Source organism: Lytechinus pictus, chromosome 11 (genome assembly GCF_037042905.1).
Source record: "Lytechinus pictus isolate F3 Inbred chromosome 11, Lp3.0, whole genome shotgun sequence".
Lineage (NCBI taxonomy): Eukaryota > Metazoa > Echinodermata > Echinoidea > Temnopleuroida > Toxopneustidae > Lytechinus > Lytechinus pictus.
In genome coordinates this window covers 8,764,486-8,791,389 of record NC_087255.1, presented here as the reverse complement: position 1 = coordinate 8,791,389, position 26,904 = coordinate 8,764,486, and the positions used below count along the sequence as shown (strand labels likewise).

General features: G+C 36.8%; 1 protein-coding gene across 1 annotated transcript in view; it reads left to right on the top strand.

Moving 5' to 3' along the window:
* Positions 1 to 245: 245 nt before the first annotated feature.
* LOC129271718 (receptor-type tyrosine-protein phosphatase kappa-like) overlaps positions 246 to 26,904 on the top strand; it is a 63,244-nt gene continuing 36,585 nt past the window's right edge. The window contains exons 1-9 of the mRNA XM_064106603.1: positions 246 to 336; positions 611 to 753; positions 8,115 to 8,221; positions 8,720 to 8,853; positions 9,694 to 10,026; positions 17,968 to 18,252; positions 18,792 to 18,926; positions 19,555 to 19,704; positions 21,138 to 21,275. Coding sequence (XP_063962673.1) covers positions 276 to 336; positions 611 to 753; positions 8,115 to 8,221; positions 8,720 to 8,853; positions 9,694 to 10,026; positions 17,968 to 18,252; positions 18,792 to 18,926; positions 19,555 to 19,704; positions 21,138 to 21,275 — 1,486 coding nt within the window. The 5' untranslated portion in view covers positions 246 to 275. The remainder of the gene's footprint in view (positions 337 to 610; positions 754 to 8,114; positions 8,222 to 8,719; positions 8,854 to 9,693; positions 10,027 to 17,967; positions 18,253 to 18,791; positions 18,927 to 19,554; positions 19,705 to 21,137; positions 21,276 to 26,904) is intronic.

Sequence of the window (26,904 nt, the reverse complement as noted above, 5' to 3'; positions counted from 1 at the left end):
CTTCCAAAGAGAAATCTCGTGAAGCAATATTCTACCATATTATATATGCATATAATTTAATTATTGATGAAGTAAAACTCTGTCTGGCACGGCAAGACTATCATTGAAAACAATGATAATGATAAAGGCAACTTTTTATTCTGAAATATGACCATTTAATTTGTATCTGCTTCCCATTCCATTTTACTCCGTACACTGAAAGGTATTCCTCATTTGGATCTCATGGGCGTAACAGTTGGGGTAACTGCACCGCATTGCAACATTCCGTCTCAAACATGGGGTGGCTTTCTACGCCATGCAGTGACAAACAGCACTTTATATGCGAGCGCTATCACGGTAAGCTATATATATACTACCATTCATGTATTACAGTTTATATAAAGTTTTATTAAAAAAGGAGCTTAACCCACGTTATAGATGAGCAGGAAAAAACGCGAATGACTTTCTTCGGCCATTTCGCTTTCGGAGAGTGATCCATCCATCACCTGTATCATGGATTTAATTGGTTCTGATAAGGTAGTCTATGTTATCAGGCATTGATATATCCTTCTTTCTCTTAACTTAAATATTTAAGAGTATTGTCAATATTTTCTCTTTCTGAATTATATAGACGTGCCAGAATATAAATGGAGCAAACTAGATGGAACCCTTTACCACATATCCCAATCCTCGAAGACATCCTATTCTTTTGCTCGGAAGTTTTGCCAGGAACAAGGAGGCGATCTTGCTCAGCCTAAGACAGAAGAAATCAATGTAAGAAAGAAAAAAAATAAAATAATCGAGCTCATATTTTACAGTTAGCATGAATCCATCTAATTAGCGACCACCCCCACCCACACACGCATGCACACAGAGCTTTAATTTTGACCAAAGGAAGGGGGGGGGGCTTAATTCACATGGCAGTTGTGTCATTGAGTAAATGCCATATAGGCATTATTTATTCAGTTTCTTTTCATAGTTTTATTCAATTTATCAAGAAAGAAGTATATACAACACGATCGAGTTGTCGGATATGGTTGACATGAATTGCATTCAATTGAATTTTTAGTTTTAAGCCTACCTTAACCATTCCCGAAACCAGGGGGTTCCTTGGGTTACGCTTACCAACACCAAAAAAGTGAGAAAAAACAGGGAAAATGAAAGGAGAGAATAAGAAAGGTGAATGAAACAAGGGGCTTAAAATATTCAATACGCACAACTTTTGAGATCTCGGGATTCCAACCCCCCACCCATCAGCCGTGAGATGGGTCCAAACATGGACCTATAGGTCCATGGTCCAAATAACCCGACTCTGTTCGAGTCCAAACTTCCATAAAGTGTCATTTTTTTCAGATCGAAATATCAAAAGTTTCAACTCACGCGTCTCGCTCATATCAGTTGTTTATTAAGATAAGATCATCATGATCATGATGATTAGTACAAAACTGTTGAGAATGTCAATTTTTCAGGTCTAAATATCCAAAGTTTAGGCTCGCGTTTCACGCTCGCATTATTTGGTTGACGGGATCCGCCCCAGAAATTTTTCGCAATAAACAATGCCGCTTGCGGACCTTTTATTTTCACGTCTCGCTCAACCTTTGATACCTACTTTGCGACGCCGCGCCTGGTTATGCGGTTAGGAAATTAAGCAACATTATGTAAGTGCATGTCAGACCAAAAATTGAAGAAAAAAAAACATGTACAAACCGATGTAACTTGTATTTTTATCAAAAATTCATAAATATACTATTTCTACTTTTACTGACTAAAATCAATCCTACAAAGTGTCTGTGAATACGACATTTTATTTTAATAATTGTATTATTTCTGAAAAAAATAAAACGTACAATAGATTTCATCGCACACTATCCCTGTGCGAATGGCGGCCGAAATCTCGGGGGGGGGGGAACGCGGATACCCCCCCCTCCCCCTTCGGATGAGAGATGGGTCCAAAATATCCCGGCTGTATTGGGGTTAAAACTTCCATAAATTGTCTTTTTTTTGTTGAGACCGAAATATCAAAAATTTAAATTCGTGCTTCTCGCTCACATCATTTTTTATCGAGATAACATCCTGATCATTAGTATAAAACGTGCAAAGAATGTTTTCAAGGTCAGAATATCACAAGTTTCAGTTCGCACTGCACGCTGGCATTCATTGTTACACAAGCGCAGGGGCTGTTGGACTGATGCCTGTCGAAAAAAATGATAAACTGTCGGGTCGCGCAGCCGCGCAGTGTCACTGTCGGTCACCCATTGTTTAACTGCTTCATGTGCCGACAGTGATAAGAATGTCCCGGTTGTTGATCTAAATTGCTAAAAATTTCAGCTCGCCTCTTTTGTAACCTCAGTACACTCTAAAATGACTAGCTAAAAGGGTCAGCTGGGTGCAACTGTTATTCTAGCCATATTTGACTATTTTCTAGTTGTATTTTACTAGTACATAGTTATTTCTGACTACAATATCATGTCAGAAATGTAATTATCTGTGATTGTCATATCATTTGCACCCAGCTGACTACTGGTCTAGTAAATTTGACAGATTTTTCTTGCATACAATTTTCTTTAATACGTGTTGGACAGCGCTAAAAAAGTTTCCCTCGCATTTGTTTATTCAGATATACACCTTGTTTTTTAATTGAAAAAAAACAAGTTTTACAACATCCATCAGTTTTGATTTAGTCGGAATATTAAACTTCCTTAGCATGATACTCGTCGTTTTCATTAATCAGCCTGCGCTTCGCGCTCGCAATAAATATTTATTGAGATACATATATCTTTAAATTACAAAAAAGTGCTTAGAATGTCCAGTTGTCAGGTCATATTATCGAAAAATAAATTATTTTTTTAGTAATATCCCCATCCTGTTCAAGGTTACATTGCTTCGTATGTCATGATTGTTAGGTCTAAGCCAATAAAAAAATATCAGCTAATAACATGCTTAAGCTTTCATGTTTTCAAAACGGGATCTAAACAAATTCAACTCGCGCTTTAGTTAGATATTTAGTTAGATACCGATATCCTGTTCATGATTACAGGAAATACTTAGAATATTCTTTTTCCCGTGGGATTATCGAAATTTTGCGCTCACATAATTGTTTGATGACATACTCATTTTATTCATTATTGCAAACAAGTGCTTAGCATATCCAGTTCACTGGAAGGAAAATCATGAATGTTCAGCTCGCGCTTCACTCTCACATAAATTGTTTAGTGAGATATGTATTATATTCATGTGATATTTATTTCATGATTTCTATGCTAGGAACCACTGCAATATATTAAAGATTTCGGCTTGCGTTTGGCGTCCGCATGAGTTGTATAGTTAAATACGCATATTTTAAATGATTACAAAAGGTGCTATCATTTTTTTTTACTTTAGTATAATGTTACGATACTGCAACAAATAACAATGAAAATTTAGGTTTAAAATTGATTTCCTTTTCTTTTATTACAGGAAAAAAATCATTCATAAACAGAACAAAAATGATATTGATCTTACATCTCTTGAAGTGTCAGTTCTCATTATAATCCAAAGTTATGATAGTCCTGTATTGAATCCAGATAAATTCCAAGTTGGTTGGCGAAGATTCCTTGAATTAAAGTTCACAATGATGGCGATGATGAAATTGATGTTGAAGCACGATGAATAACAAGAGTCACTGTAACGAGTTGAAATGTCCGTGAAGACGCAGTTGATGATGACAAACAGTCAATTTCAGCAATCCATTGGTTGAAAAACGTTCATTAAAACAGGTTGATGATCTCGATGAGAACTGAGAATTCCTCTCTCAAAGTAACTGCAAACAGTTCATTGATGGCGTGCAAATAATTCCACAGAAGATAAATGTTGTATTCCAGTTGGAAATAAACTATTCTCTGACATAAAGTCTGGTGTGAAACTCTGAGTTCTAATCCGATGTGATGATGTCCTTGAATAAACTGCCAGCTTGTATGTACAGCGCGTTCCAGAAAAATGTCCCTCTGACATAGGACTGAATTAATTCTAAAATGTGGTAGTATTCTCAAATAAATGTTCATGAGTAGAAAGCTCATTTCATGATCTAACTTCTATGAAAATTTCATTGGTCTCGCTTCAGCGGTTTTGAATACACACTCTGTTACGTAACAGTGGTGCATTTTAGCCCATTCCAAGTTTGCAGCATTGATGCATATCTGCATTGTCTATGTGGCATGTTAACCCCCATTTTTACATCCAGGATCTGAGCAGGGACATTTCCCTAATCATATCCAGGCTCATCAAATTATAAACTTGGGCATGTTCAGAAGCGAAAGAAATATAAAAAAAAAAAAATCATTTTTTTTAATGATTGATATGGGGAATCAGTGCACCAACTTGAAAGAAAATGTGAATGATGGATGAGTAAAATAAGCTCAAAAATAAGGAGGAATCCGCAAGTTAAACACCATTTGCGAAAAAGGAACTTTACCAGAGAAAATTTTGACTTTTTTTTTCTTTTAAAAAGCTACATTGAAATAACTTGACCTCAGTAGCTTATTAACTAAAAGAAAACATTAATAAAAACAAAAATGCAGTATTAGGCATGAATTAGGCATGAAACAGACATGACCCGTTGTCTTAATCATTGTGCATCTCCCATTTTCAAACATGAAATGAGCTGTCAAATACTGTTTTGCATTTCTAAACATGCTCAAGGTTGTAATTTGATGAGCCTGGTTAGATCATGGAGATTTTCCAGGCGCGTAGCCGGGGGGGCGGTGGGGGCGGTCACCCCCCCCCCCCAAAAAAAAAAAAAAAAAAAAAAAAAAAAAAAACGTCCCCAAAAAGAAAAAAAAAAGAAGGGAAAAAAAAGAGGAGAAAAGGAAAAGAGAGGGGAGGAAAGGGAAGAAAGGTAGCTTTGTGTTTTTTTTATTTTTCTTTTTGTTTTTTTTCTCAAAAGACAAACTCCTTCACTCTTGCTCTAAATTTATATATGAATTTTGCTTCCGCGCTGCGCGCGGTTAAATGACAATATTGAAGTTCTCCATTGTTTCCCCCACCCTTTCTCTAACCCTGTTTTTCCACCTCAGCTATATGTGTTTCTTGCCAGTTAAAGTTCAAATGTATAGTATAAGAAGTTATCTTTTTTTTATTGATCGCACAACTTCTGGTCGGGTCGGCTGCGGGCGGGTAAAATCTTTATATCAATTTTTGCCGTCACCTCCATAAAGTCAACTTTTCCCGCTTTTCAGCTCATTACTAAGCAACCATAATTTTGGGGCAAACAGGATCCTAATTTGAAAAGAGGAAGGTATAAAATTCGTGTCGTATTAAATAAAAAGTACAATATTTTTCATCAAATTCTATTAAACTTCATGTTATTTCCTTGCACATTCATCTCCTGTCCTGTTTTGCGCCCTCAGTTTGAAATTTTCAATGACACTTAAGTTCTTTATAATTCAAAATGAAGCGCTTCAGGATAAGTCAAACAAATTACGCATCCTTTTTTATATAATTTCAATAAATCACAGAAATTTCAACTTTTTGCGCACTATTTTCCTTTTAATGAAGTTCAATAATCTTACAAAATCAATTGAATGAGAGCCGATGGGGTATTAGAGATATCTGCATTTGATGGAACGTCCGCCCTTTGAAATTTCAGAGTTTCATTTCTCTGTGCGGGGAGGAATATCTTCCTCCCGGCATCTACACTTCTTCTCCTCTGTTTTGCGAGTTAAAGATATGCACTGTCGCTAAATTGTTTGTAATCAAATCTGATCTTTCCAAGGGAAGTATTAAATATATCTTTGAGAATACCCTTTTCTCGGGACCCTTTTCATGGCAAAAAAAATTGATAAAACGCTTTAGCTTCCGTGCTTCGCGCGGGGTTATTATCATTTTAATTTCCTCCATTGTATTCCTTTTTTGTGCGTTCACTTTTGAAAACAAGGTTCATGAAAAGAAGGTTCAAAATCACAATATATTCAACTGAATTGGACCTGATATAGGTATTAGAGACAAGAGAGACGGCTCCTTTTCATTTCAATTTATGAAACACCAAACGCTTCGCGCTTCGCGCGAGAGGGGGAAATTCCCCCTCCCTGCACCCACCCACTAGGGAGCGCGCTCTGTAAGTGTTGGTACGCTTCACGTACATTTGCCACCCCCTCAAAAATGAAATCCTGGCTATGCGGTAGAGATGTCCCTGGTCAGATCAGGGAATTCCTTGGTCAGAATGGTCAAAGGGGGTTGATATGCTAGAAAGTGCAGAATGCACACAGTAGTGCTGCATGCATGCAAACTTAGAATGGGCTAAAAAGCACCACTTTTACATAATAGACTGTGTATTCATAACCACTGAGGCGAGACCAATGAAACTTTTATAGAAGTTAGAACATGAGATGAGCTTCCTAGGTAATACATTTCATTGAGAATAATTTTTTTTTTAAAGTGATTTAGCCCCATATAAGAGGGACATTTTTTTGGGACGCGCTGTATAAATTTCAACTATTCTGGAAGCTTCTAGTATTGTCTTTAAAAGAACATTATCCCTCTTTCTAGAATAGTCCACTTCTTGAAGACTCTTGAATGACCTCAGTGAAATTAACAATGTAAACAACATAGCTAATCCTATTGTCCTTTTCACAGCCACTAGGAGTCTATTGTGTTGCAATATATATTGTGTATCTTTTAATACATTTAAGAAATAACTAAAATGACTCAGCCTATTAAATAGACATGCCTAACACTAAAAAAACTTTGTTGAGACATTCTGGAATAATCTTAATCATTATATGCTATGAGTATCCTTAAAGAGGAAATAACTAAATAAATGAATGTGATTGCTCTTGCAATTCTACTTTTATATAACAATTATTGCATACCCATGCATCCTGTTCGTGGTGACATTACTTTGAATGTTCGAGGTCTAAAACTAAGTATAACAAGTCAGCTCGCGCTCAGCGCTCTAATACCAAGTTCTTATAAAAAAACGAGTTTCAACTTTAAAAAAAAACCCAAATAAGCTCGCGCTTCGCGCTCGTATTAATAATATTTCTTGATTTAAATTTATTCTACTGTTGATTGCAAAAAGTGGTTAACCAGTCCAGTTTTCAAGCAGAATCTCAAAAAATAAATAAATTAAAAATAGCTTTCGCTTCGCACTCGCATTATTGATTGGTCAGAAATAGGACCTACCGTGTGAGAAAAAAAAATTGAAACCTCAACAATCCCCAAATTTTAGGAATAATATTCCACGAACACATAATTATTATAAACCCTAAAACTATGTTCTCCCAAATTATTTGATACCATAATGTGGTATGTTTAAACGTTTGGATGATCAAGAGGTATTCTTTGCAAGCAATGATGTAAAGTTTGATTTGCGTCAAAGGTAATAAATGACAACAATTAATGAATCCAGATGTCGATGATGTCATATAAGAGTTGCATTAAAAACCAATATCAATCATCTTTTCAATAATTTACATTACGATTGTTTATTAAACACATTTTAGTATAAATTTTCAAGTTAATTATATTAAAAAAGAATTTGCAAATTATGTCTACTAACTCATTTCACATCATCGCATGAATTGCTACGCATATCATTCAAGATGTGCTTAGAATTTCCAGTTTTCTGGTCGAAAATCAAAATTTCAGTTCGCTCTTCGCACACGCATGGATCGTTTAGTTAGGTATGCATCTGGTTCATGAAAAGTCTAAGTTTTAAGTCTAAATGTATAAAATATGCAAAAATTTGAGCTCGCGCTCGCATGGGAATTTAAATTCAGGCCCCATCAAATAACCTATTTTGTTTCTAAGAATGAAAAATTAGGTATAACTAACCCCCCAAAAAGAAAGAAAAAATCAGATTTAGGCGGCTGCGCCGGAAAATGTGAATGAAGATAGTTTTCCGACCCCTCCTATTGGTGAAATATGGATATGCCCCTGGGTATGACGAAAAAATGTGACTGAGGAGAATAAGGAACTATAACATGCCTCATGATCGTCGGTAACCAATACCGATATTTTTCGGTGATCAGGGCCTCCATCACCCGCCCCCCCCCCCCCCCCCCCCCTTCACTGGAAAAGGCCTAGCAACGCCCCTGACCAGTGGCAGTGCACAAAATCAAATATTTTGGATTCATCGCTATTTCATCCTTTTTTTGCAGAACCATCTTATCCGTCTGGCAAATGGTAACTCATTTTGGTTCGGACTCAACATAAACACTGGTCAAAGGGAATTTGAATGGATCAGCGGAACCCGTATCATTAATGAGTATGTTAAGAGATGATTTAGATTGTGGACAGATGGGCATGAGTATTGCATACTAAACAAAAAATCACAATATTAAGGAGAAATTCCATGAACAAATGACCACTGCACTTAAAATGCTCCCACTTAAAATAATAAAACAAATTAAGAGCTGAAAACAAAATTAGACCCTCCAAAATGGCACAAGGCAATGGATATTTGTATGCAGTACACATGTGATATTTGGAAGACTTTAATAAATGTGTTACTAATTTAGTGATTCCTACGGGAAAAATGATAGGCCTGATATTGCATACAATATGTTTGCAACGCTACCAGAAGTTGCCGCTTCAGACGTTTGGAACATCGCACGAAAACAACGCAACATTACAGGACAGTGCCACTTCCACTGCTACTGTGTTTTTTATCTTTCTTTTTTTTTTGCTGTCTTGACAATATATTTCTTTAGAACTATTGCATAACAACTAAGTTGTATTTCGTAATTTTTTGCCCAATCTGCAGATTTCCCAATTGGTCAAATTACAGTAATAACGGTCGTTTCAATAATGAAAGATGTGTTCATCAGCAAGTTAAAAATGGATGGAGAAAACTACCATGTACATCCTACCTCAGATTTGCATGTGAAAAACTATCACGTGAGTACAATTTTCAGCGAGAAGTGATGTCAAAAAACCTTGCGCGGCGAATTAGCCACGAAATTCGTCGGGGCTGGGGGGTTGACCTAAGGATCAAATCAACATTGTCGAAAATTATAAACAAAAGGCTTTCTCGTTTCATAGAATTTTACTGTTAATAAAATTTTGCCAATTCTAATAGTCTGGGTTTTTTTCTTATTGTTTTTATTTTCTATTGTCCCATTGTTTCTTTTTTTTTTACTTTAAGTTAGTTTTTTTGTCACTGTTATATGCTGTTGTTCAATTAATATGATTAAGTATATTTGACCAAATTACTAGACGTACGCTCAGACAACAAAATTGTGCCATAAATCTTTAGGTAGTGATAATATACGTAAATACGTAATGAGCAGTCAAAATCATAAAAAAAACGTCAAGACTTTGACTTTACGTGTTCATCCACAGGCGTACAGATTTGGGGAGGTGAGAGGGGGGGGGGGCTTGGGAGATGTGGACCTGCCAAATATTCAGGATCAAGACGAAATAAAAAGAGAAAATGAAAGAAATTAAAGTGGGGAATGGGTGAAATATGATATTATTTACTGTGTCAAACTCTATAAAACAATTTTTTTTGGCATAAAAAAAAAAAAAAAATGCGAGATCGATTCACTCGCTCGCACCTTTCCGAAATTTTGCCCCATACGCCATGTATGGCCCCCTATTTTTTATTTATTTTTATTTTTGTTTGTGTGTGTGTGTGTTTTTTTTTTTTTTTTGCTCATTGTACTTTTGTGTTATTCCTCTTTCATGTCTTTCATTCTTTGACAAAACACTCATTACTGGACAACGGTTTCCTTCTAGGACCACGGCCAGTTCGCCCTATACGTCTCATAGCAGCTACTACAACACCTTACGAAGGAGGTGGAAGGAATTCTTCATATCTCTGTCTGCTCGGTTCAGAGGTTGAGGATATTCTCAAACTGTCAACCAGAAGACTCGTCCGTCTGACTGAGGATATCAATCCTGATAGCTTCAGAGCCCCAGGAAACACAAGAAACGTGTCGTCTCACTCGCATGTCGGTTTGAGGCAGACTCTCCCACCTTCCAATGATCAGGGCTTCGGGTTCTTCGAGTGTTCATCGGTAACAGCAAGCAGGAAGACAACTGTTCCACTTGGTATTGCCTCATCTACCCGTACGTATGCTGAAGATTCAAACTTTGTTGTGCACAACTTACATGGTTGGAAAATGCTACAATATATCGGAAAGTAAATACCTTAAAAAGTGTGATGCGTGCCTCAAAAATCCTCATTTTGATGAATGATAATATTTTTCATGATTGATTATTATTGTAGATTCTCCGGTTACACTTCGTAATTCCGCAGGGTTCATAATAATATTCCAAAGGTTCTTTATTCCGAAGGTTCGTAATTCCGAAATTGCCTATACCTCGATGTTCGTTAATCCGAAAACGAAAAAGGGTTCGTTAATCCGAACATTTGTGGCGTAATTCCGAAGGTTCGTTAATCCGAAAACGAAATGAGGTTCGTAATTCCGAAGGTTCGTTAGTCCGAAAACGAAATGAGGTTTGTAATTCCGAAGGTTCGTTAGTCCGAAAACAAAATAAGGTTCGTTAATCCGAAGGGTCGTAAATCCGAAAACGAAATAGGGTTAGTTAATCCGAAAATTAAATAAGGTTCGTATTTCCGAAAATGAAATTAATTCATTTTGGTAATTCATGTTGGTAACAAGAACGGTGTTGTCCTTACAAGGTAACATGATATTATACAATAATAGTTATAACGAACAATAGTTATAATGAATGGGTATTTTTTTAGCTTTAAAATGTTATCGTAATTTAACGGGGATTCTTGTGATCGATGCGGTATGAAACCGCCTCGATCACAAGAATCCCCGTTAAATTACGAGAACTTTTTTAGGCTGAAAAATACCCATTAATTATTCCTGCATTCACACCGCCCTGAAACATACCCTTCGGGATAAGTTCCTGAAGTTACGAGCATGCGCAGTATGGTCTGATAAGCAGCAAGGCGCGAAATTCAAAATCACTAGCCCAGCAGCAACCCATGCACGGCGCCGCACCCAACGACACGCTGGGCTAAAAGTTCCCGTAATTTGCTTTCAGACCGCCAAAATACCCACGACCTTGGAAAAATCCCCGCGAAAGTTCTCGTAATTTCGCCAAGTACCTACTATTTATCGGGTATTTTCTTTCGGGGATATTACGCGTAGTTTGCTTTCACACCGCCAAAATACCTGGTATTTTCTGATCGGGGTAAATTTCCCGATCAGAGAATACCTGGAACTGGCGAACTTCGAGGCGGTCTGAAACCACATACTAGGTGGTTTCAAACCGCCTCGATCACAAGAATCCCCGTTAAATTACGAGAACTTTTTTAGGCTGAAAAATACCCATTAATTATTCCTGCATTCACACCGCCCTGAAACATACCCTTCGGGATAAGTTCCTGAAGTTACGAGCATGCGCAGTATGGTCTGATAAGCAGCAAGGCGCGAAATTCAAAATCACTAGCCCAGCAGCAACCCATGCACGGCGCCGCACCCAACGACACGCTGGGCTAAAAGTTCCCGTAATTTGCTTTCAGACCGCCAAAATACCCACGACCTTGGAAAAATCCCCGCGAAAGTTCTCGTAATTTCGCCAAGTACCTACTATTTATCGGGTATTTTCTTTCGGGGATATTACGCGTAGTTTGCTTTCAGACCGCCAAAATACCTGGTATTTTCTGATCGGGGTAAATTTCCCGATCAGAGAATACCTGGAACTGGCGAACTTCGAGGCGGTCTGAAACCACCTAATGATACATGTACCTGTGTGTGTTGTGGCCAAAGCATGTAATGCATTAAAACTAGGCGCCCGTATCAAGCATAGGCTTAATTTCGATTTTATCTGAGCAATTGCTGCCTAAGCAAATGGTTTAAGGATGCAGGGGATTAATACCCTTTTTACACAGGCTAAAATTTCCTTAACCCCGTACTATAGGTGGGGCTAAATGGCAATTTAGCCCCACCTATAGTACGGGGTTAAGCTTAGCCCACTTTCTATTTACACAGCATTTTTGCAAAGTGGGCTAACCCCACCTTTAGTACGGGATTATTTGGCCCTGCAAAAAAGCAGGGTTATCCCAGCAATTGCGGTGCTAAGAGCGATAGTACGGGGTTAAGATCGCTAGTGTAAAACGAAAGTGGGCTAAGCTTAACCCCGTACTATATAGTACGGGGTTAAGGAAATTTTAGCGTGTGTAAAAAGGTACGAGTGAAGTACTTGTACTACGAATGATCGACAAAAACCACTAGTCCGGGGTTAGCGAGTTTCGTGTGTGAAAAGCAAGCATTCCTTATCCGGGGTTAGCGATAACAATTTGGCATGTGTGAAAAGGAAAAAAAATAGTACGGGGTTAAGGATAGTACGGGGTTAGCGATAGTCCGGGGTTAAGAAAATCCTGTGTAAAAAGGGTATAAGTGTGTTGGTCGCATGCGAGTAACTTCCAGATAATAGAATTTGTATTGGAGGGGATGCCATTTTTAATAAGAACTTCTGTTGGTAATAACTATAACATAATACTAATGATGATCATAATAATCCAAACGATGATCATAATAAAAATGGTAATAAAGAATATAAATGTTAATACAATTTTATTGATCGTTACGCCTAATGAGAACAATGTTAATCCTTTTTTCATGATTACAAAAATGCTCGGAATGTTTACTTTTTATGTGAGGCGTTGTGGCCCAGTGGATTAGTCTTCTGACTATGAAGCAGATGGTCGTAGATTGGAATCCCAGCAATGGCGTAATTTCCTTCAGCAAGAAATTTATCTACACTGTGCTGCACTCAACCCAGGTGAGGTGAATGGGTACCCGGTAGGAAGAAATCCATTAAATATCTTCCTTTGGGCGCCCAGGCAGCCCAGCTAAAGCCGGGGTAATAATAATAGCAGGGCCCACTGGGAGAACAGTTTTCAGAACTGAATTGGCTTCCGTTGGTAAATAATACTAATATTATTATTATTGTTATTGTTATTATTATCATTTCTTATTAGGCCTGCGTGAAATTTCCAAAAGTTTGAGCTCTTGATTCGTTCGCAACATCTCACAAGGAAGCCCTTTTAACAGTAATTAGGTCCATTGACCAAAAGGCGAGTTTTACAATTTCAGATTTGATTTTTTTCCAAACCGCTTGCTCACTACACTTGCTAGAGAAAAATGAAACCTAAATATATATCTTATCAATCAGAAATCAGTTTAAAAAAACTTTGCTCAGCTTAATTGCCACAAAACACACAACTTCTTTACACAGATGATAATCTCATGATGAAAATATCCGTTTGCACCAAAATGCCCGTTTTGGCATATAAGTGCACCTTTTTTGGCTTTGCCCCCCCCCCCTCACAAGGAAAATACGTTCCGCCGACCCTGGTTGAAACATGTATCGACTTCATGGCTAACTGCAAATAAATCTTAACACGTCCATTTTAGATCAGGTCAGAGCTTATATTTAAAATTTCTGCTCGCGCTTCTTGCTTGCAGTTGTTATCTTGTTACATAGGCTTCTTGTTTTGAAGATCACAAACATATTGCCCATCATATTTAAAAAAAATATAGCTCGCGCTTCGCGCTCGCATTATTTAAAAAAGGCTTATGATATTATTAGATATTTACTTTATTTTATAGGAATAAAGCTAATTATTGACTGTTAGGACTACCCTTTCAAAAAAAAACAAAAACACTGAGTTGCCGATCGGGGAAATCATGGGTGAAAAAATTGCGTCCTCCCCACCCCCCCCCCCCCCTATTGGCTAAAGTTTTGCGCTCGTGTTAATTCTTTAGTTCGATCATGGACCATAGGGTCCATGGTTAGATGCACATCTTTTCAATGATAGCAGAAACCTGTTCGGATTTTTAAATTTTCATTTATTGAAATGCCCTAAAGTTTGAGCTTGTGATTCACACTCTCAACACCTCGCATTAATGTCATTTTGAGTAATTGACCCCCAAAACGAGTTTTACAACTTCGGCTTTGAAAATTTTTCCAAATCGCTCGCTCATTATACTCTCTCGCGAAAAGTAAAGCCTAAATATAATTCAATTCAATTCAATTTATTAATAATTCATAAAATGCAAAGCAGATATATACAATAAAATATGTATGGGAATAACAAAAGCCTATATGGCTTGCTAAACAGTGATTCCCTTACATACAAAATATACAATATGACATGGTAAATCAAGAACTTAAAAGAACAATCAAATCTACAGTAGGTCAATTACAACCAGACTATAAACAACAGACACAAAGAAACACCCACACAAACACACATAAAAAAATGTTTATGTAGGTTTTGTAGAATCAATATGCAGATAAAATAACTTTTCTGTATTTAGATTTAAAAGCATATTGTGAATGTATATTTTTTTATTTCAGATGTAAGAGCATTCCATAACTTAGTACATTTAAAGATAATGGACTTACACTGAGCAAGGAGGTTTCAAATGAGATGGAGTAACAGCATATAAAATCTCTTTGAACAAGGTTAAAAGCCGCCAGCAGAAAGTATGTCAGGGCATGCACTTTGCTCAACATCTCTTGCAATTGTGTAGACAAATGATTCCCGCATGACTCCGCAGCTATAGGTCATACAGAAAGGGAAATATGCTTTTGTGATGATAATTACTTTTTCGCCGCATCTTGGTCTGGTTATGTGTAGTACATAATTCGGAGGCATGCGAACAAAAAACTATGCAATATGTCCTGAAATATGACTCAAATTTGCTCGACTGGGCACGTGCGGGCACTCATCTGGCATATACCGTAATGAATAACAATATTCCACCGACCACATTTGAAATTATCATTCGCCGCAAACGATCGGAAAAGTGTTAAAATCTGGTTTGTGCACAGCCGAATTGCTTTCTTTTGCAAAACAAATAACCAATTAATGTTTTTTGAAGTAGTACCTGACCAAACTATTCCACAATAATTTTAATACGGCAAGATAAAGGCATTGTATAACATGAATAAGGTTTTTAAAGGTATAAAATGACGAATTTTGCGCATATTTTCCCGCGAATATTATTAACATGTTCTGTCCAATTTAGTCTTTCGTCGACTCATATTACACCTAAAAAGTTAATGCTGTGAACATTTTCGATTTCAGTATTATCTATTTCAACTGTGAAGTTGGGAACATAATGTTTTTTGAATGAATGGAATATTATGTACTTGGTTTTATTTATTTTAATCAATTTATTTGTAACGGACAAAAGTTCACTATTAGCTAATTCAATCAATTTTAGTTCATTTTTATGTGACAATATAATATTAGTATCATCTGCATACAGTACAAATTTTAAAATTTTAGAGGAATAGATAATATCATTAACATAAATTAAAAACAACAAAGGACCTAGTATACTTCCTTGTGGGACACCGCATGTTATTGGCAAAATATTGGATTTAATATTATTAAAAACTGTTTGCGATCAGAAAGGTAGTTTTGAAACCAGTTATATGCAACACCTCTGACGCTGTAATACCTAAGCTTGTATAGTAGTATACTGTGGTCGAGTGAGACAAAGACTTTGCTGAGGTCAACAAAGATAGCCATGGGAATTTCTTTTGTGTCGAGAGAATGTATGATATGTTTTAAGGGTACACTAATGCCTTTTTATGTAGAGTAGGACTGGCGGAAACCAAATTGTTCATGTATTAGAATGCTATTGTGCACTAAGTGGTTGTAAAGTCTTTTATATATTGGAGAATGTAGGCAATAGGGATATTGGGCGGTAATTATCAACGAGGTTATTGTTGTCTTTTTTATATACAGTGATAATTTTTGCTGTTTTAAAATCATCAGGTACAGTACCTGTTGAAATTGAAAGATTGAAAATGACAGTTAAAGGATAAGCTATACCATGAATTATTTTCTTTGTAAGTTTAGCATTTATATCATCATGACCACATGACACTGTATTCTTCATATCATGAACGATATTTATAATTTCAGATTCACTTGTAGGAAGTAGAAATAGTGAGTTGAAAGACTTATTATTAAGGTATTCGTGAAAGCTTTTACTTGATTTGTTAATCTTTTTTTATATAGTTGATCCTATACTTGAAATAAAAAGAATTAAACATGTTAGCCATTTCACCTTCATCATCAATACGTCTGTTATGACTATCAAGATATTGGGGTAGTCTCGAAGTAGTTTTACTTCCCATAATTTATTTAATAATTTTCCAAGTCTTGGTTTTATTCTTTACATTGTTTGTCAGTATTCGTGAGTAAAATTCTTTTTTGCTAGAACGTATGATGTTGTTCAGTATATTTCTTGTACCTCGATTCATTATTTACAGAAGATCTGCGTAAGAAATTACTAAAAAGTTTTTGTTTTTTGCAATGCATTTCAAAATACCTTTTGTGATCCAAGGTTTCTTTGGGATATATTTCTTTTGTCTTGTAGATGATTTAGAATTTTTGGAATGTTTTTTTGTACAAGAATGTAAAAGTTTCGATAAAATTTGAATATGCAATATTAGGGTCAATCACCTTTTGAACCCTTGACCAATCCACTTTATACAGGTCATATAAAAGATCCGAATAATTAACTTCTGTAGACGCATAGTGATCTCTATTTTTGTAGTATTAATAAGATCAAATGCTTAAGTGAAATGAAAAAATAGGTAAATGATCTGAAACATCAGAAAAAGTATACCAGGCACTATATCTTTATGTAATACATTTGTGAATATGTTATCAATACAAGTGAAAGAACAAGGTGCTAAGCGTCTAGGTTTGGTTATTAAAGGTCTAAAACCTTGTGCATACATGATACTTAAAAAATCACCAGTTGAAGAATGAGATGAATATTTCAGTATGTCAAAATTAAAGTCACCAAGAAAATAACAAAGTTTTTTTTATTTCGATATTGAAGCAACGCAATTTTCTAGCAAGGTATTGGAAACTGACCCCATCACCTTCTTTCGTGTCGATTGCTTCAATTTGGGGACTTCGAGGGCTTGAAACTCTCTTGGTCTTGCTAGCAAAACCCTTTCCAGCAGGCTGGTCCGGATATTCTTGCGATGCCGTTGGCTGGTTTTGACGAGTGACGACCATATTGGGGATGTTCAAAAGATCCAAGAAAACTTGAGATTGTGTCCTAAAATCTAAAAGGCCTGTGTCAGATGTCTACTTGAATCAGTCAGCAGATACTATCTTGTAGGAATATCCATACATTGACTGGCTAAGCTCGAATTTTAGATAGAATATAGGAGCTCAAACTCAGACCAACCATCTTGCTGTACTCTTCGTAAGACACCCATATACATCTTTCAATAATCAGAAATCACCTCAAAAAGGCTTTTCTCTTTTTAATTACTATAAAAACACACAATGACTTCACGCAGATGATAATCTCATGGTGAAAATATCACCAAAGTGCCAATTTTGACGTACGAGTGTCATTTTTTACTTTGCCCCTAAACGAAAATTCGTTCGGCCGCCCTTGCCTTCCCATCCTCATAACAATAATATGAGGATAACAGCAACGGTGTTTCTTCCCCCACCACCACCACACTTGCCTTCCCTCTGCTTTCCCGGTTTTTATTTTTCGGATTAACGAACCTTCGGAATAAGGAACCTTATTTCGTTTTCGGATTAAAGAACCTTCGGAACAACGAACCTTATTTCGCTTTCGGATTAACGAACCTTCGGAACAACGAACCTTATTTCGTTTTCGGATTAACGAACCTTCGGAACAACGAACCTTATTTCTTTTTCGGATTAACGAACCTTAGGAACAACGAACCTTATTTCGTTTTCTGATGAACGAACCTTCGGAACAACGAACCTTATTTCGTTTTCGGATTATCGAACCTTCAAAACAACGAACCTTATTTCGCTTTCGAATTAACGAACCTCATGGAATATCCGAACCTTCGGAATAACGAAGTTTCGGAATTACGAATGTATATGGATTCTCCTAATTGATAAAAAATAATAGTTTGAGTAAAAATATCTTTAAAATCATGGATCATGAATTAACTACTTTTTTTTTTTCCTTTCTGGTTCCCGGTAATTATCCAAAAAAGGTAAACTGCAACCCTTTAATGGTCGTCTTACGAGAACGGTACATGTCGGAGATAATGTCACCCTAAGTGTGATGAACGTTTATACAAGGATAGAAGGTGACAGCTGGATAGAATGGAAGAAATTCATTGATGAAGGCTGGAATTATTCTGTAATAGAAAGGAGTTCCAGCCATCTATCACACACAATTCAATCTGCAGTCACGTCAGATGCTGGTGTCTATGTGACGTATAGGAACGGGATGCTGCAGCAACGCCAATTCAGCTTCATTAGGCTTATCGTGAGAGGTTCGATTAAAAGCAATAATAAATCACGTGTGCGTAGTATAGAGAAGGGGACTATTCATTTTGCTTGCCCGTGCATTTCCCTTGAAATCTCTTTAAGTTTTCACTGAAATTCCAAATATGCACCACGTATCGTTGGTTAAATATATATAATTGTATCATTATAGCCCACGTTTAAGATAATTGACAGAGGATATTACCAGACAACTAGAATATCCATAATATGATATTGAATAGTTGTAATGTACATGCATACATACTAATCGGAATTTCAAATCAATAGTAGTCTTTGTTAGGAATACTCAAATGTATAAAGTTCTTGATATGGTCAAACCATATGGACCTACATGTATGTCCATGTTCAAACGAACTCTCAAAGGTAGACCTCCCGTAAAATTGTTTGGATGTACGTGGGTATAGTGTGTGGTTGTGTTTTTAACAAGGTTGTGCGCGCCTGGGTGTAAGGATGCACGTGTGTGAAAAAGGGCGCGCCCGTGTGGGAGGGTTACATTTTGATTGTTTATGATTTGTGTTATTAACAGAATGCCCTCCTGGACGGTGGAATCCGCCATCATGTGATCGTTTGTGTGACAACTGCTACAATGGAGGTATCTGTCACGAATTTTCAGGAACATGCATTTGTCCTCCTGGTCATGCTGGAAAGAACTGCATCCAAGGTAAAAAAACGAAAAACAACAATCAATCAAAGGGACTAAGAAATTCAACATTTCTATTACATGTACATGTATCCGGGACATGTACATGTAAGGTGAAACAAATTGCTTCACAATGGCAGTTCAAAAGGCGTTATAAACATTATTTATTATCTCTATATAATTAGCAATAATTACAAATTCGTTCACAGTGTGTTTCTGTCAAATAGGTGGCCGACCATGAGCGTGGTACTATTACGCCTTTCGTGGATGCATCATGCAAGCTCCCCCGTATTTTCCTTTTTAATTTATGATTTTTTTTTCTCACCTCATGACAGATTGATATAGCTTAAAGAGCTACTAAAATAATAATGACAAAACTTCTGAGCAACTCAAACAAATTAAAAAGGACAGTGGAGGCGAGGTTTTTAATATTCTCATTTATTTTAATCATTGATTGTAAAATTGAACAAACGAATACTAGTAGTAGGTCCATTTGTATTCCCTATTCTCTAGTGAATAAGCCTTCTATTTAACTTATCACCTGGTCATAGTCTTTTATCCAACAGTTACATGCCATGTTCGTTATTTATCTATTTCATTTGTGGAAGATTTCTAATTAAAACACCCAAGCGCTTTGTAATTCATTTAGCGTGCGGGAGGCATAAATTTGGCTGGGACTGTGAGCTTGGATGTGGACGTGGTCAGCTTTTGGACAAGTGTGCAGGAAGTCAAATATGTCTACCCGATCCTTATGGTTGCAACTGTCTGGCTGGATATACCGGAATTTACTGTAACGAAAGTAAGTACTAAAAAAATGCTACATGTTTATAGGCTACTACACTTAGGTTTGGTGGCGTTATACAGGAAGGAAGGGGGGCAAATATATCATCTTCGATTTTTAAAAATTATGATGAGGAAAAGGAAAAAATCAAAGAGAGAACAGTCAGTCGGCAAGCCCGCAAAAAGTAGCTTCTTTTATCCAAGTGATATTCATGACTAGAGGGTTTTTGCATTGTTAATGAGCTTGGTGCGGACGAAAACACCTCTTTTTATTCGGCCATTGCTGCTCTAAATATTGACAAAATTTAATGTTTTTGGTATCTTTATTAAAGAAGAAAAATAATTCTTTCAGGTCATGATTTTTAGAAAGATGTTGTAATATAGGGGAAACTTTTGATCTAAAACATGAAACAAATAATTAGTTTCATGCAACAACAGTTGTTGTTTTTACCCTTAATTTCTGATTAAGCACAAATGATTTTTAGATTTTAATAAAACTGAAGATCTAAGCTTTAATATGATATAATTTTTATAAGAAGAGGTATTTAGATGGGTCAGCAGCCAGCTTTTCATAGGCCAAGTACATTTTGCAGCTCAAAAACAAGAATACTGCTCTCTGATTGGTCATAGAGACCACACACCCACGCAAATTCCAATGTTCCCCACACTGTGCCTCTGAAGGTCACACTCAACATGTGGTAATCTCTTCAAATTACCCGCTCCTGTTGTTTTGAAAACGTTATTCAGCCAATCAGAACTCTAGATTTTATGCTACTCAAAAATTTCAGAATCTCGTCTTGCATCTTGATGGAAAAGGATGGCTGCTGACCAATCTAAAAGGTGCCTCATTTCAAGAGTGACATTGTAAGAAAGTATATATTTTGAGCTTTCTGGTGATATAAATAATGTTTGTGCCTAAAACACAAAAGTTTGCACAATTTGCAAGAGAAAAAAGAGGAAGAAAATTCCATTTGAGGCATCTTTTCATGCCTAGAATTCACTTATTTTTCAAAATATTTTATTCAAAAGAAATAATCAGTATAAAAGAGTTACGTTTACTCTTCCGTATGGTACAAATATGATCAATTTTACTCAAGGAGAAAATGGTTAAATTCTTTGAGAAACAAAGTCTCACAATTCACGAGATTTTGCAGGTACATGGATTCAGGAACGAGAGGACTTGGATAAACCTTGCTCATTTGCTCATTAACACAGGGGCTTGCAGACTGACTGAGAAGGTAAGAACGAAGTCTGAATTAACAAAAAATTACGTCATGTCTCTGTCTTCTTTTCTCTCTAAGACAGTCTGGCGCCGCTCTGAGCATTGTTTTTCAAAGGATAGCTTGTAAAGAAAAACAAAATGCATTTTACTCTGGGTCTTTAAAACATGACAAATCAATATTACATATCTATCCACACAAAAGAGAGTGTTATCTTTTTGTTTCTACAAAGCGTGCTTACGTGGTCGGTTCGGCAGTGATTGTCTTCAGAAATGCCACTGTTTGAATGGAGCTGATTGCGATCATGCGACTGGAGAATGTCCTAGTGATAGTGGTTGCTCTAATGACTGGTCAGGACCGGCGTGTCAAGGTACTTGTTTGATAATTCTAAAATGTCATAACCAATAATACCGTCTTCACACTTCCCATAAACACCGCTTCAACACCAGGACTATCCCGAGACTGTAGCGGTGTTGCCTTTAGTGTGAATTCTCGGACCTGCAAAAAAAACTACCCAGGATAACCTCGTCTCGCTATATAACTCCGCAACAAACTTTCGCTTGGCAAGCCATAGAAATAGCAGCGGGACAGCCGCGCGACTGTACTGAGGCACACCGCTACAACACCGGGATAAACCACTTGTGATAATCTATAACGTGGGGTGTCGTTTTGTTTAGCGGTTGTGACTCTCGTCTTTCAATCTGAAGGACGTGGGTTCGATTCATCGCCCTCAAGTATTTCCGGTGTATCAGAATCGGGTCACTCATGGGGTCACAACGGGGGGCCTACTAATTAATATAAATGTATGATAGTATGTGCCGCGGTCGAGACCCCCATATTCAGCCTAAATTTCCGTTCCAGAGCATCATCAATTTAGAAAGCCATATAGATGTTCCTATTTCCCCCCTTTCCAGACACCCTCAAATTGGAGTTCTTGTGGTTTTGCCCTTTAAACTGCCGATAGAACTAGCCGCTACCATATGCTACATTCCGGAGATCCCCATTTGTAATGTGGTCAGTTCCAGAGCATTGCATTTTAAGCAATCGTTGATCCTAGAGCCGTTCCGGAGACCCCCCATTTTAAGACCAAGATTTAGCTCCAGAGCCCACTATTTTTGTGTGGCACGTATATAAGTATCATGTTATGATTCGAGTAGCCCCCCCCCCCCCCCACCCCCGGGGTTACAAGCCTACACGTACTTTGTTACGGAAGTCACAATGATCACCTTCTGCAGAGTGTGAATGGATACATGAAATTTATCCCGGGACCGTGCCGGGATAACTTATTTACTCTGAATGCATGTGTAGCGGGTTTATAGCGGTGTTCCGCGACAGCAGCGGGATAAATTTGAAAACCAGTGAAAAGACGGTATAAGTATAAAACTACTTAAAGGAGAATGAAACTCTTGGAGCAAGTTAGCTTTTGTGAAAGCAGAAAAATCAAAGAATAAGATCAACAAAAGTTTGAGTAAAATAGGACTAGCAATATAAGAGTTATGAGCATTTGAATGTCGAGATCACTAATGCTATGGAGATCCTCCCATTGGCAATGCGACCAAGATCTATGATGTCACAGATGAACAACTCTCCCCTTTTGGACACTGAAAATATACCCCAAAACATCTCTTTTTGCTCATTCTAATCATATGACAAACGATTCATCAATGATATAATGTTGTGAAACCTCTGTACTTGTCCTCTCATAAAGAGAACACCTCACCTTGTGATAGACTCTATAAAAGTGAGAATATAAGTGAAATAAGAACTAAAGTAATGAGGGAGTTGTACGTGTGTGACATCACAGATCTTGGTCGCATTGCCAATTGGAGGATCTACATGGCATTAGTGATCTCAATATTCAAATGCTCATAACTTTTTATTATTCATTCAATCTTCCTCAAACTTTCAACAATATGTTTCTTTGATTTTTCTCTTTGATATGGATTCAGCTGGTTTCAAGGGTTTCATTTTCCTTTAATAGATCATCCTCGCGACAGTTACAGACTGGGATGAGTCTTAAAATCTCAATATCGTCAATTCATCAAGGCCATCAATCTGAGAAAGGCCATTTCATTTCAAGAGGTGGATTGCAATTCGATATAAATTTCTGATTGGGTAAACATTATTTGACGAAATCAAAATTTATGATATTAGCTAACTTCCGCTTTGAGGAAATGCCTAACAATGCTCTAGAACCCGTCTGAAACTTTGGTAAATGGTCAATATTACTAAAGTAACTTTCAATGTTATAAAAGTGCTGTGGCCGTGATTTTTTTTTTTTGGTCAGCTGTTATAAATTGAATTTTACTGTTTGAGTAAATATAATTTATATTTTGCATCTTAGCGCAAATGTTTTTTATTTCCATTCGATATAGCCCCTTGAGCATTATAGTGTGGTACGGTATGTCAATGACACAGCTCCCGTGGGACTTATGTGCCAAAATTGATTTTTGGTTGTTTTGGCTTCAATAGGGTCCAGAAATGATGGGGTTCAAATTTTTAGACCCCTCTTTCCCTTCATGGGGGTCCTTTTTGGTGCCATATTGGCCTGTACAATGCCCAATAGGAGTATCAATTGTTTTCAACCTTATATCTCACTTTTCTTCGTCAATTTCATTTTTAAGTTGTCTGAGGTGTATGAATATTTGATGATGTTGTGATGTCAATGTTATTTCGCTTTTACCATATGGGGGCGGACTTTACGAAAAATGCCCCAAAATTGTAAAATATTACCCCCAAAATGTTATTTTCCCCTGTTTTGGCACAAGAATTAGGACAAAGGGATTGCAAAATGAAATGAATATGTTTTGTAATACAATCCAATAACAGAGGAATATATCACATGTAATTTATATCATTATTTTTGGTCAATTGATGTAAAAATCAACCCCATTTCAGAATTTTATGCAGTGGAAACCTTACTATAACATTAGAGGACGCCATAACTTATGATAAGCACTTACCTTAAAAATATCGAATTCTAGGCACTGTTATTTTATCAATGAATTTGAAAGCTGACACATTTCGAGAGCAATTATTTCCAATGCCATTTCTTAGTATGGGCATTTAATTTGTTTTTGTTTTTTTGGGGGGGAGGAGGGCGCCCAAAATGGCTGCCTTAGGCTAAAAATCCACGATAATTTTTTCCTTACTTAAGTGGCCTTAATTTGTTTCCTATTCAATGGTTTTTAAGGGTGAAGAAGTATATCAGGAAAAGTTACAAGGACAGCGAGTGGTCTCGTGAGTACAGAAATCCAAGATGGCTTCCAAAAGGAGTTTAAAATGGCTGTTGATACTTTAAATGGACATAGCACATTTTATATCAACCTGAGATAGATGGAATTGGTGTCTAGACCATGGTTTCAATGATCAAAATTGGGACAAGTTACAAGTACAGTCAGTGGTCTGGTATGTTGAAAATCCAAGATGGCCTCCAAAAATGGAGTTTGAAATTGCTGTTGCTGCTTGAAAATCGATATAGTTTGTTCAATATTCGGGAATATTATATTTTTTGTCTGCCATGGTAAAATGGGTCAAATAATGCATTAGAATAAGTTACAAGGAGAGTCGTTGGTCATGCAAATATGTTAAACAATGGAGTATAAAATAGCCACTGTTATTTACAAATGGACATGTATCAAGGATTATGGTTTTGATGTCTAAACCATGATTTTTAAAATCAGAAACTTAGTTACAAGCGTTGGAGCGTTGTGGCCCAGAGGATTAGTCTTCTGACTCTGAAACAGAGGGTCTGGGTTCGAATACCAGCAATGACATAATTTCCTTCTGCAAGAAATTTATCCACATTGTGCTGCACTCAACCCAGGTGAGGTAAATGTGTTCCCGGTAGGAAGAAATTCCTTGAATGCTTGAGCGCCTAGGCAGCCCATATAATGCAGTGTTAACGATAATACATGTAATAGCAGGGCCCGCTGGGAGAACAGTTTTCAGAACTGAAGTTGCTTCCCTAAGTAAATATACCTATATTATTAATATATTATAACAAGGACAGTCGGTGGTCTATGTCGAAAAATCCAAGATGGCGTCAAGAAATCTGAGTCTAAAGTGACTGCTGTTACTAAAAAATGGACATAGTTCATTTAAAATCCACCAAGGACATATGATTTTGGTGTCCACTCAATGGTTTCATGATTAAAATTATATTTTCGACTGGTTACAAAGACATGCACTTGTCCATTTTGCCTAAAAATCCAAGAAAGTTTTCAAAATAGCATCTAAAACAATTCCTATCACTCAATAATGGTAAGAGTTTATACAATATTAATATGTGAGAAATAATTTTGGTGTCTACATATTGGTATAAAGGGTCAGATAATACATTCGACAAGTAACAAGGATATTTAGTTTTCCTTTTTGTCAAAAATCCATGGTAGATTGAAATTTTTTCATGAAATGGGTGTTGTTACAAACTCATGAATAAATATGATAACTTATCCCATACATTTAAGTGTATATAGGCACCAAATTATTTCTCACAGGTGGATATTGTATGAATTATGTATCCATTTTTAAGTAACAATAGTCATTTTAGAACCCATTTTTGGAAGCCAACTTGGATTTTAAGGCAAAATGGATAACTGCATAATCTAAGTATATTTAACTCTTGAAATACTAGTGTAGACACCAAAATAATATCCCCAGGTGCATGTTTAATGTTCTATATCCACTTTTAAGTAACAGCACTCATTTAAGACCCCATTCTTTAAAGCAATCTTGGATTTTTGGACAAACCTGACACCCGACTGTTCTTTCAACTTGACACAATATATTACTTGACCCTTTAAACTCTAGTGTAGACACCAAAATCAAATCCACAATGTGCATTTCAAATGAACTATGTCTACTTTTAAGAACCACAAACCATTTACGCATACATTCGTAATTCCGGAGCTTCATTATTCCGAAGGTTCAGATATTCCGAAGGCTCGTTATTCCGAAGATTCGTATTTCCGAAGGTTCGTAATTCCGAAGGTTCGTTAGTCCGAAAACGAAATGAGGTTCGTAATTCCGAAGGTTCGTTAGTCCGAAAACGAAGTGAGGTTCGTAATTCCGAAGGTTCGTTTATCCGAAAAAGAAATGAGGTTCGTAATTCCGAAGGTTCGTTAGTCCGAAAACTAAATGATTAGCTAACCTTATTTCGTTTTCGAACTAACGAACCTTCGGAACAACGAACCTTATTTCGTTTTCGGATTAACGATCCTTCGGAGCAACGAACCTTATTTCGTTTTCGGATGAACGAACCTTCGGAACATCGAACCTTATTTCGTTTTCGGATTATCGATCCTTCGGAATAACGAACCTTCGGAATAATGCCACAAATGTTCGGATTAACGAACCCATTTACGTTTTCGGATTAACGAACATCGAGGTATAGGCAATTTACGTGTTTTGGAATTACGAACCTTCGGAATAAAGAACCTTCGGAATTACGAAGTGTAACCTAAATTTAGACCCTGCATTTTGGTTGCCATATCGCATTTGTTGACATACCAGACCACTGACTGCCCCTATTAACTTGTCCTAATGTATTATTTGACCCTCGAAACTAGTGGTTTAGACACCAAAATGACATCTCCCAGGCCGATATGAAATGAACTATGTCCGCTTTAAGTATCAGTAGCCATTTTAAGATAATTTTTTGGGAATTCATCTTGGATTTATGGACATACCAGAACACTGACTGTCCTTGTAACTTATCCAAATATATTACTTGACCCTTGAAACCAGCGGTTTAAAGTTAAACATCGAAATCACATTTCCCTGGTCGATGTGAAATCAGCTATTTAAGTTTTAGCAGCCATTTCAGAATAATTTTTTGTAACTTTTTTTCCAATTTACTATATACTTCACCCTTAAAATCATTGAATCGAAACCAAATTGTGGATTTTTAGCCCACGGCAGCCATTTTTTATGCCATTTTGGATTTCTAGGTACCCCGGGGTCCTTATATTCACTCTACCCCGTGTCAACAAATTATT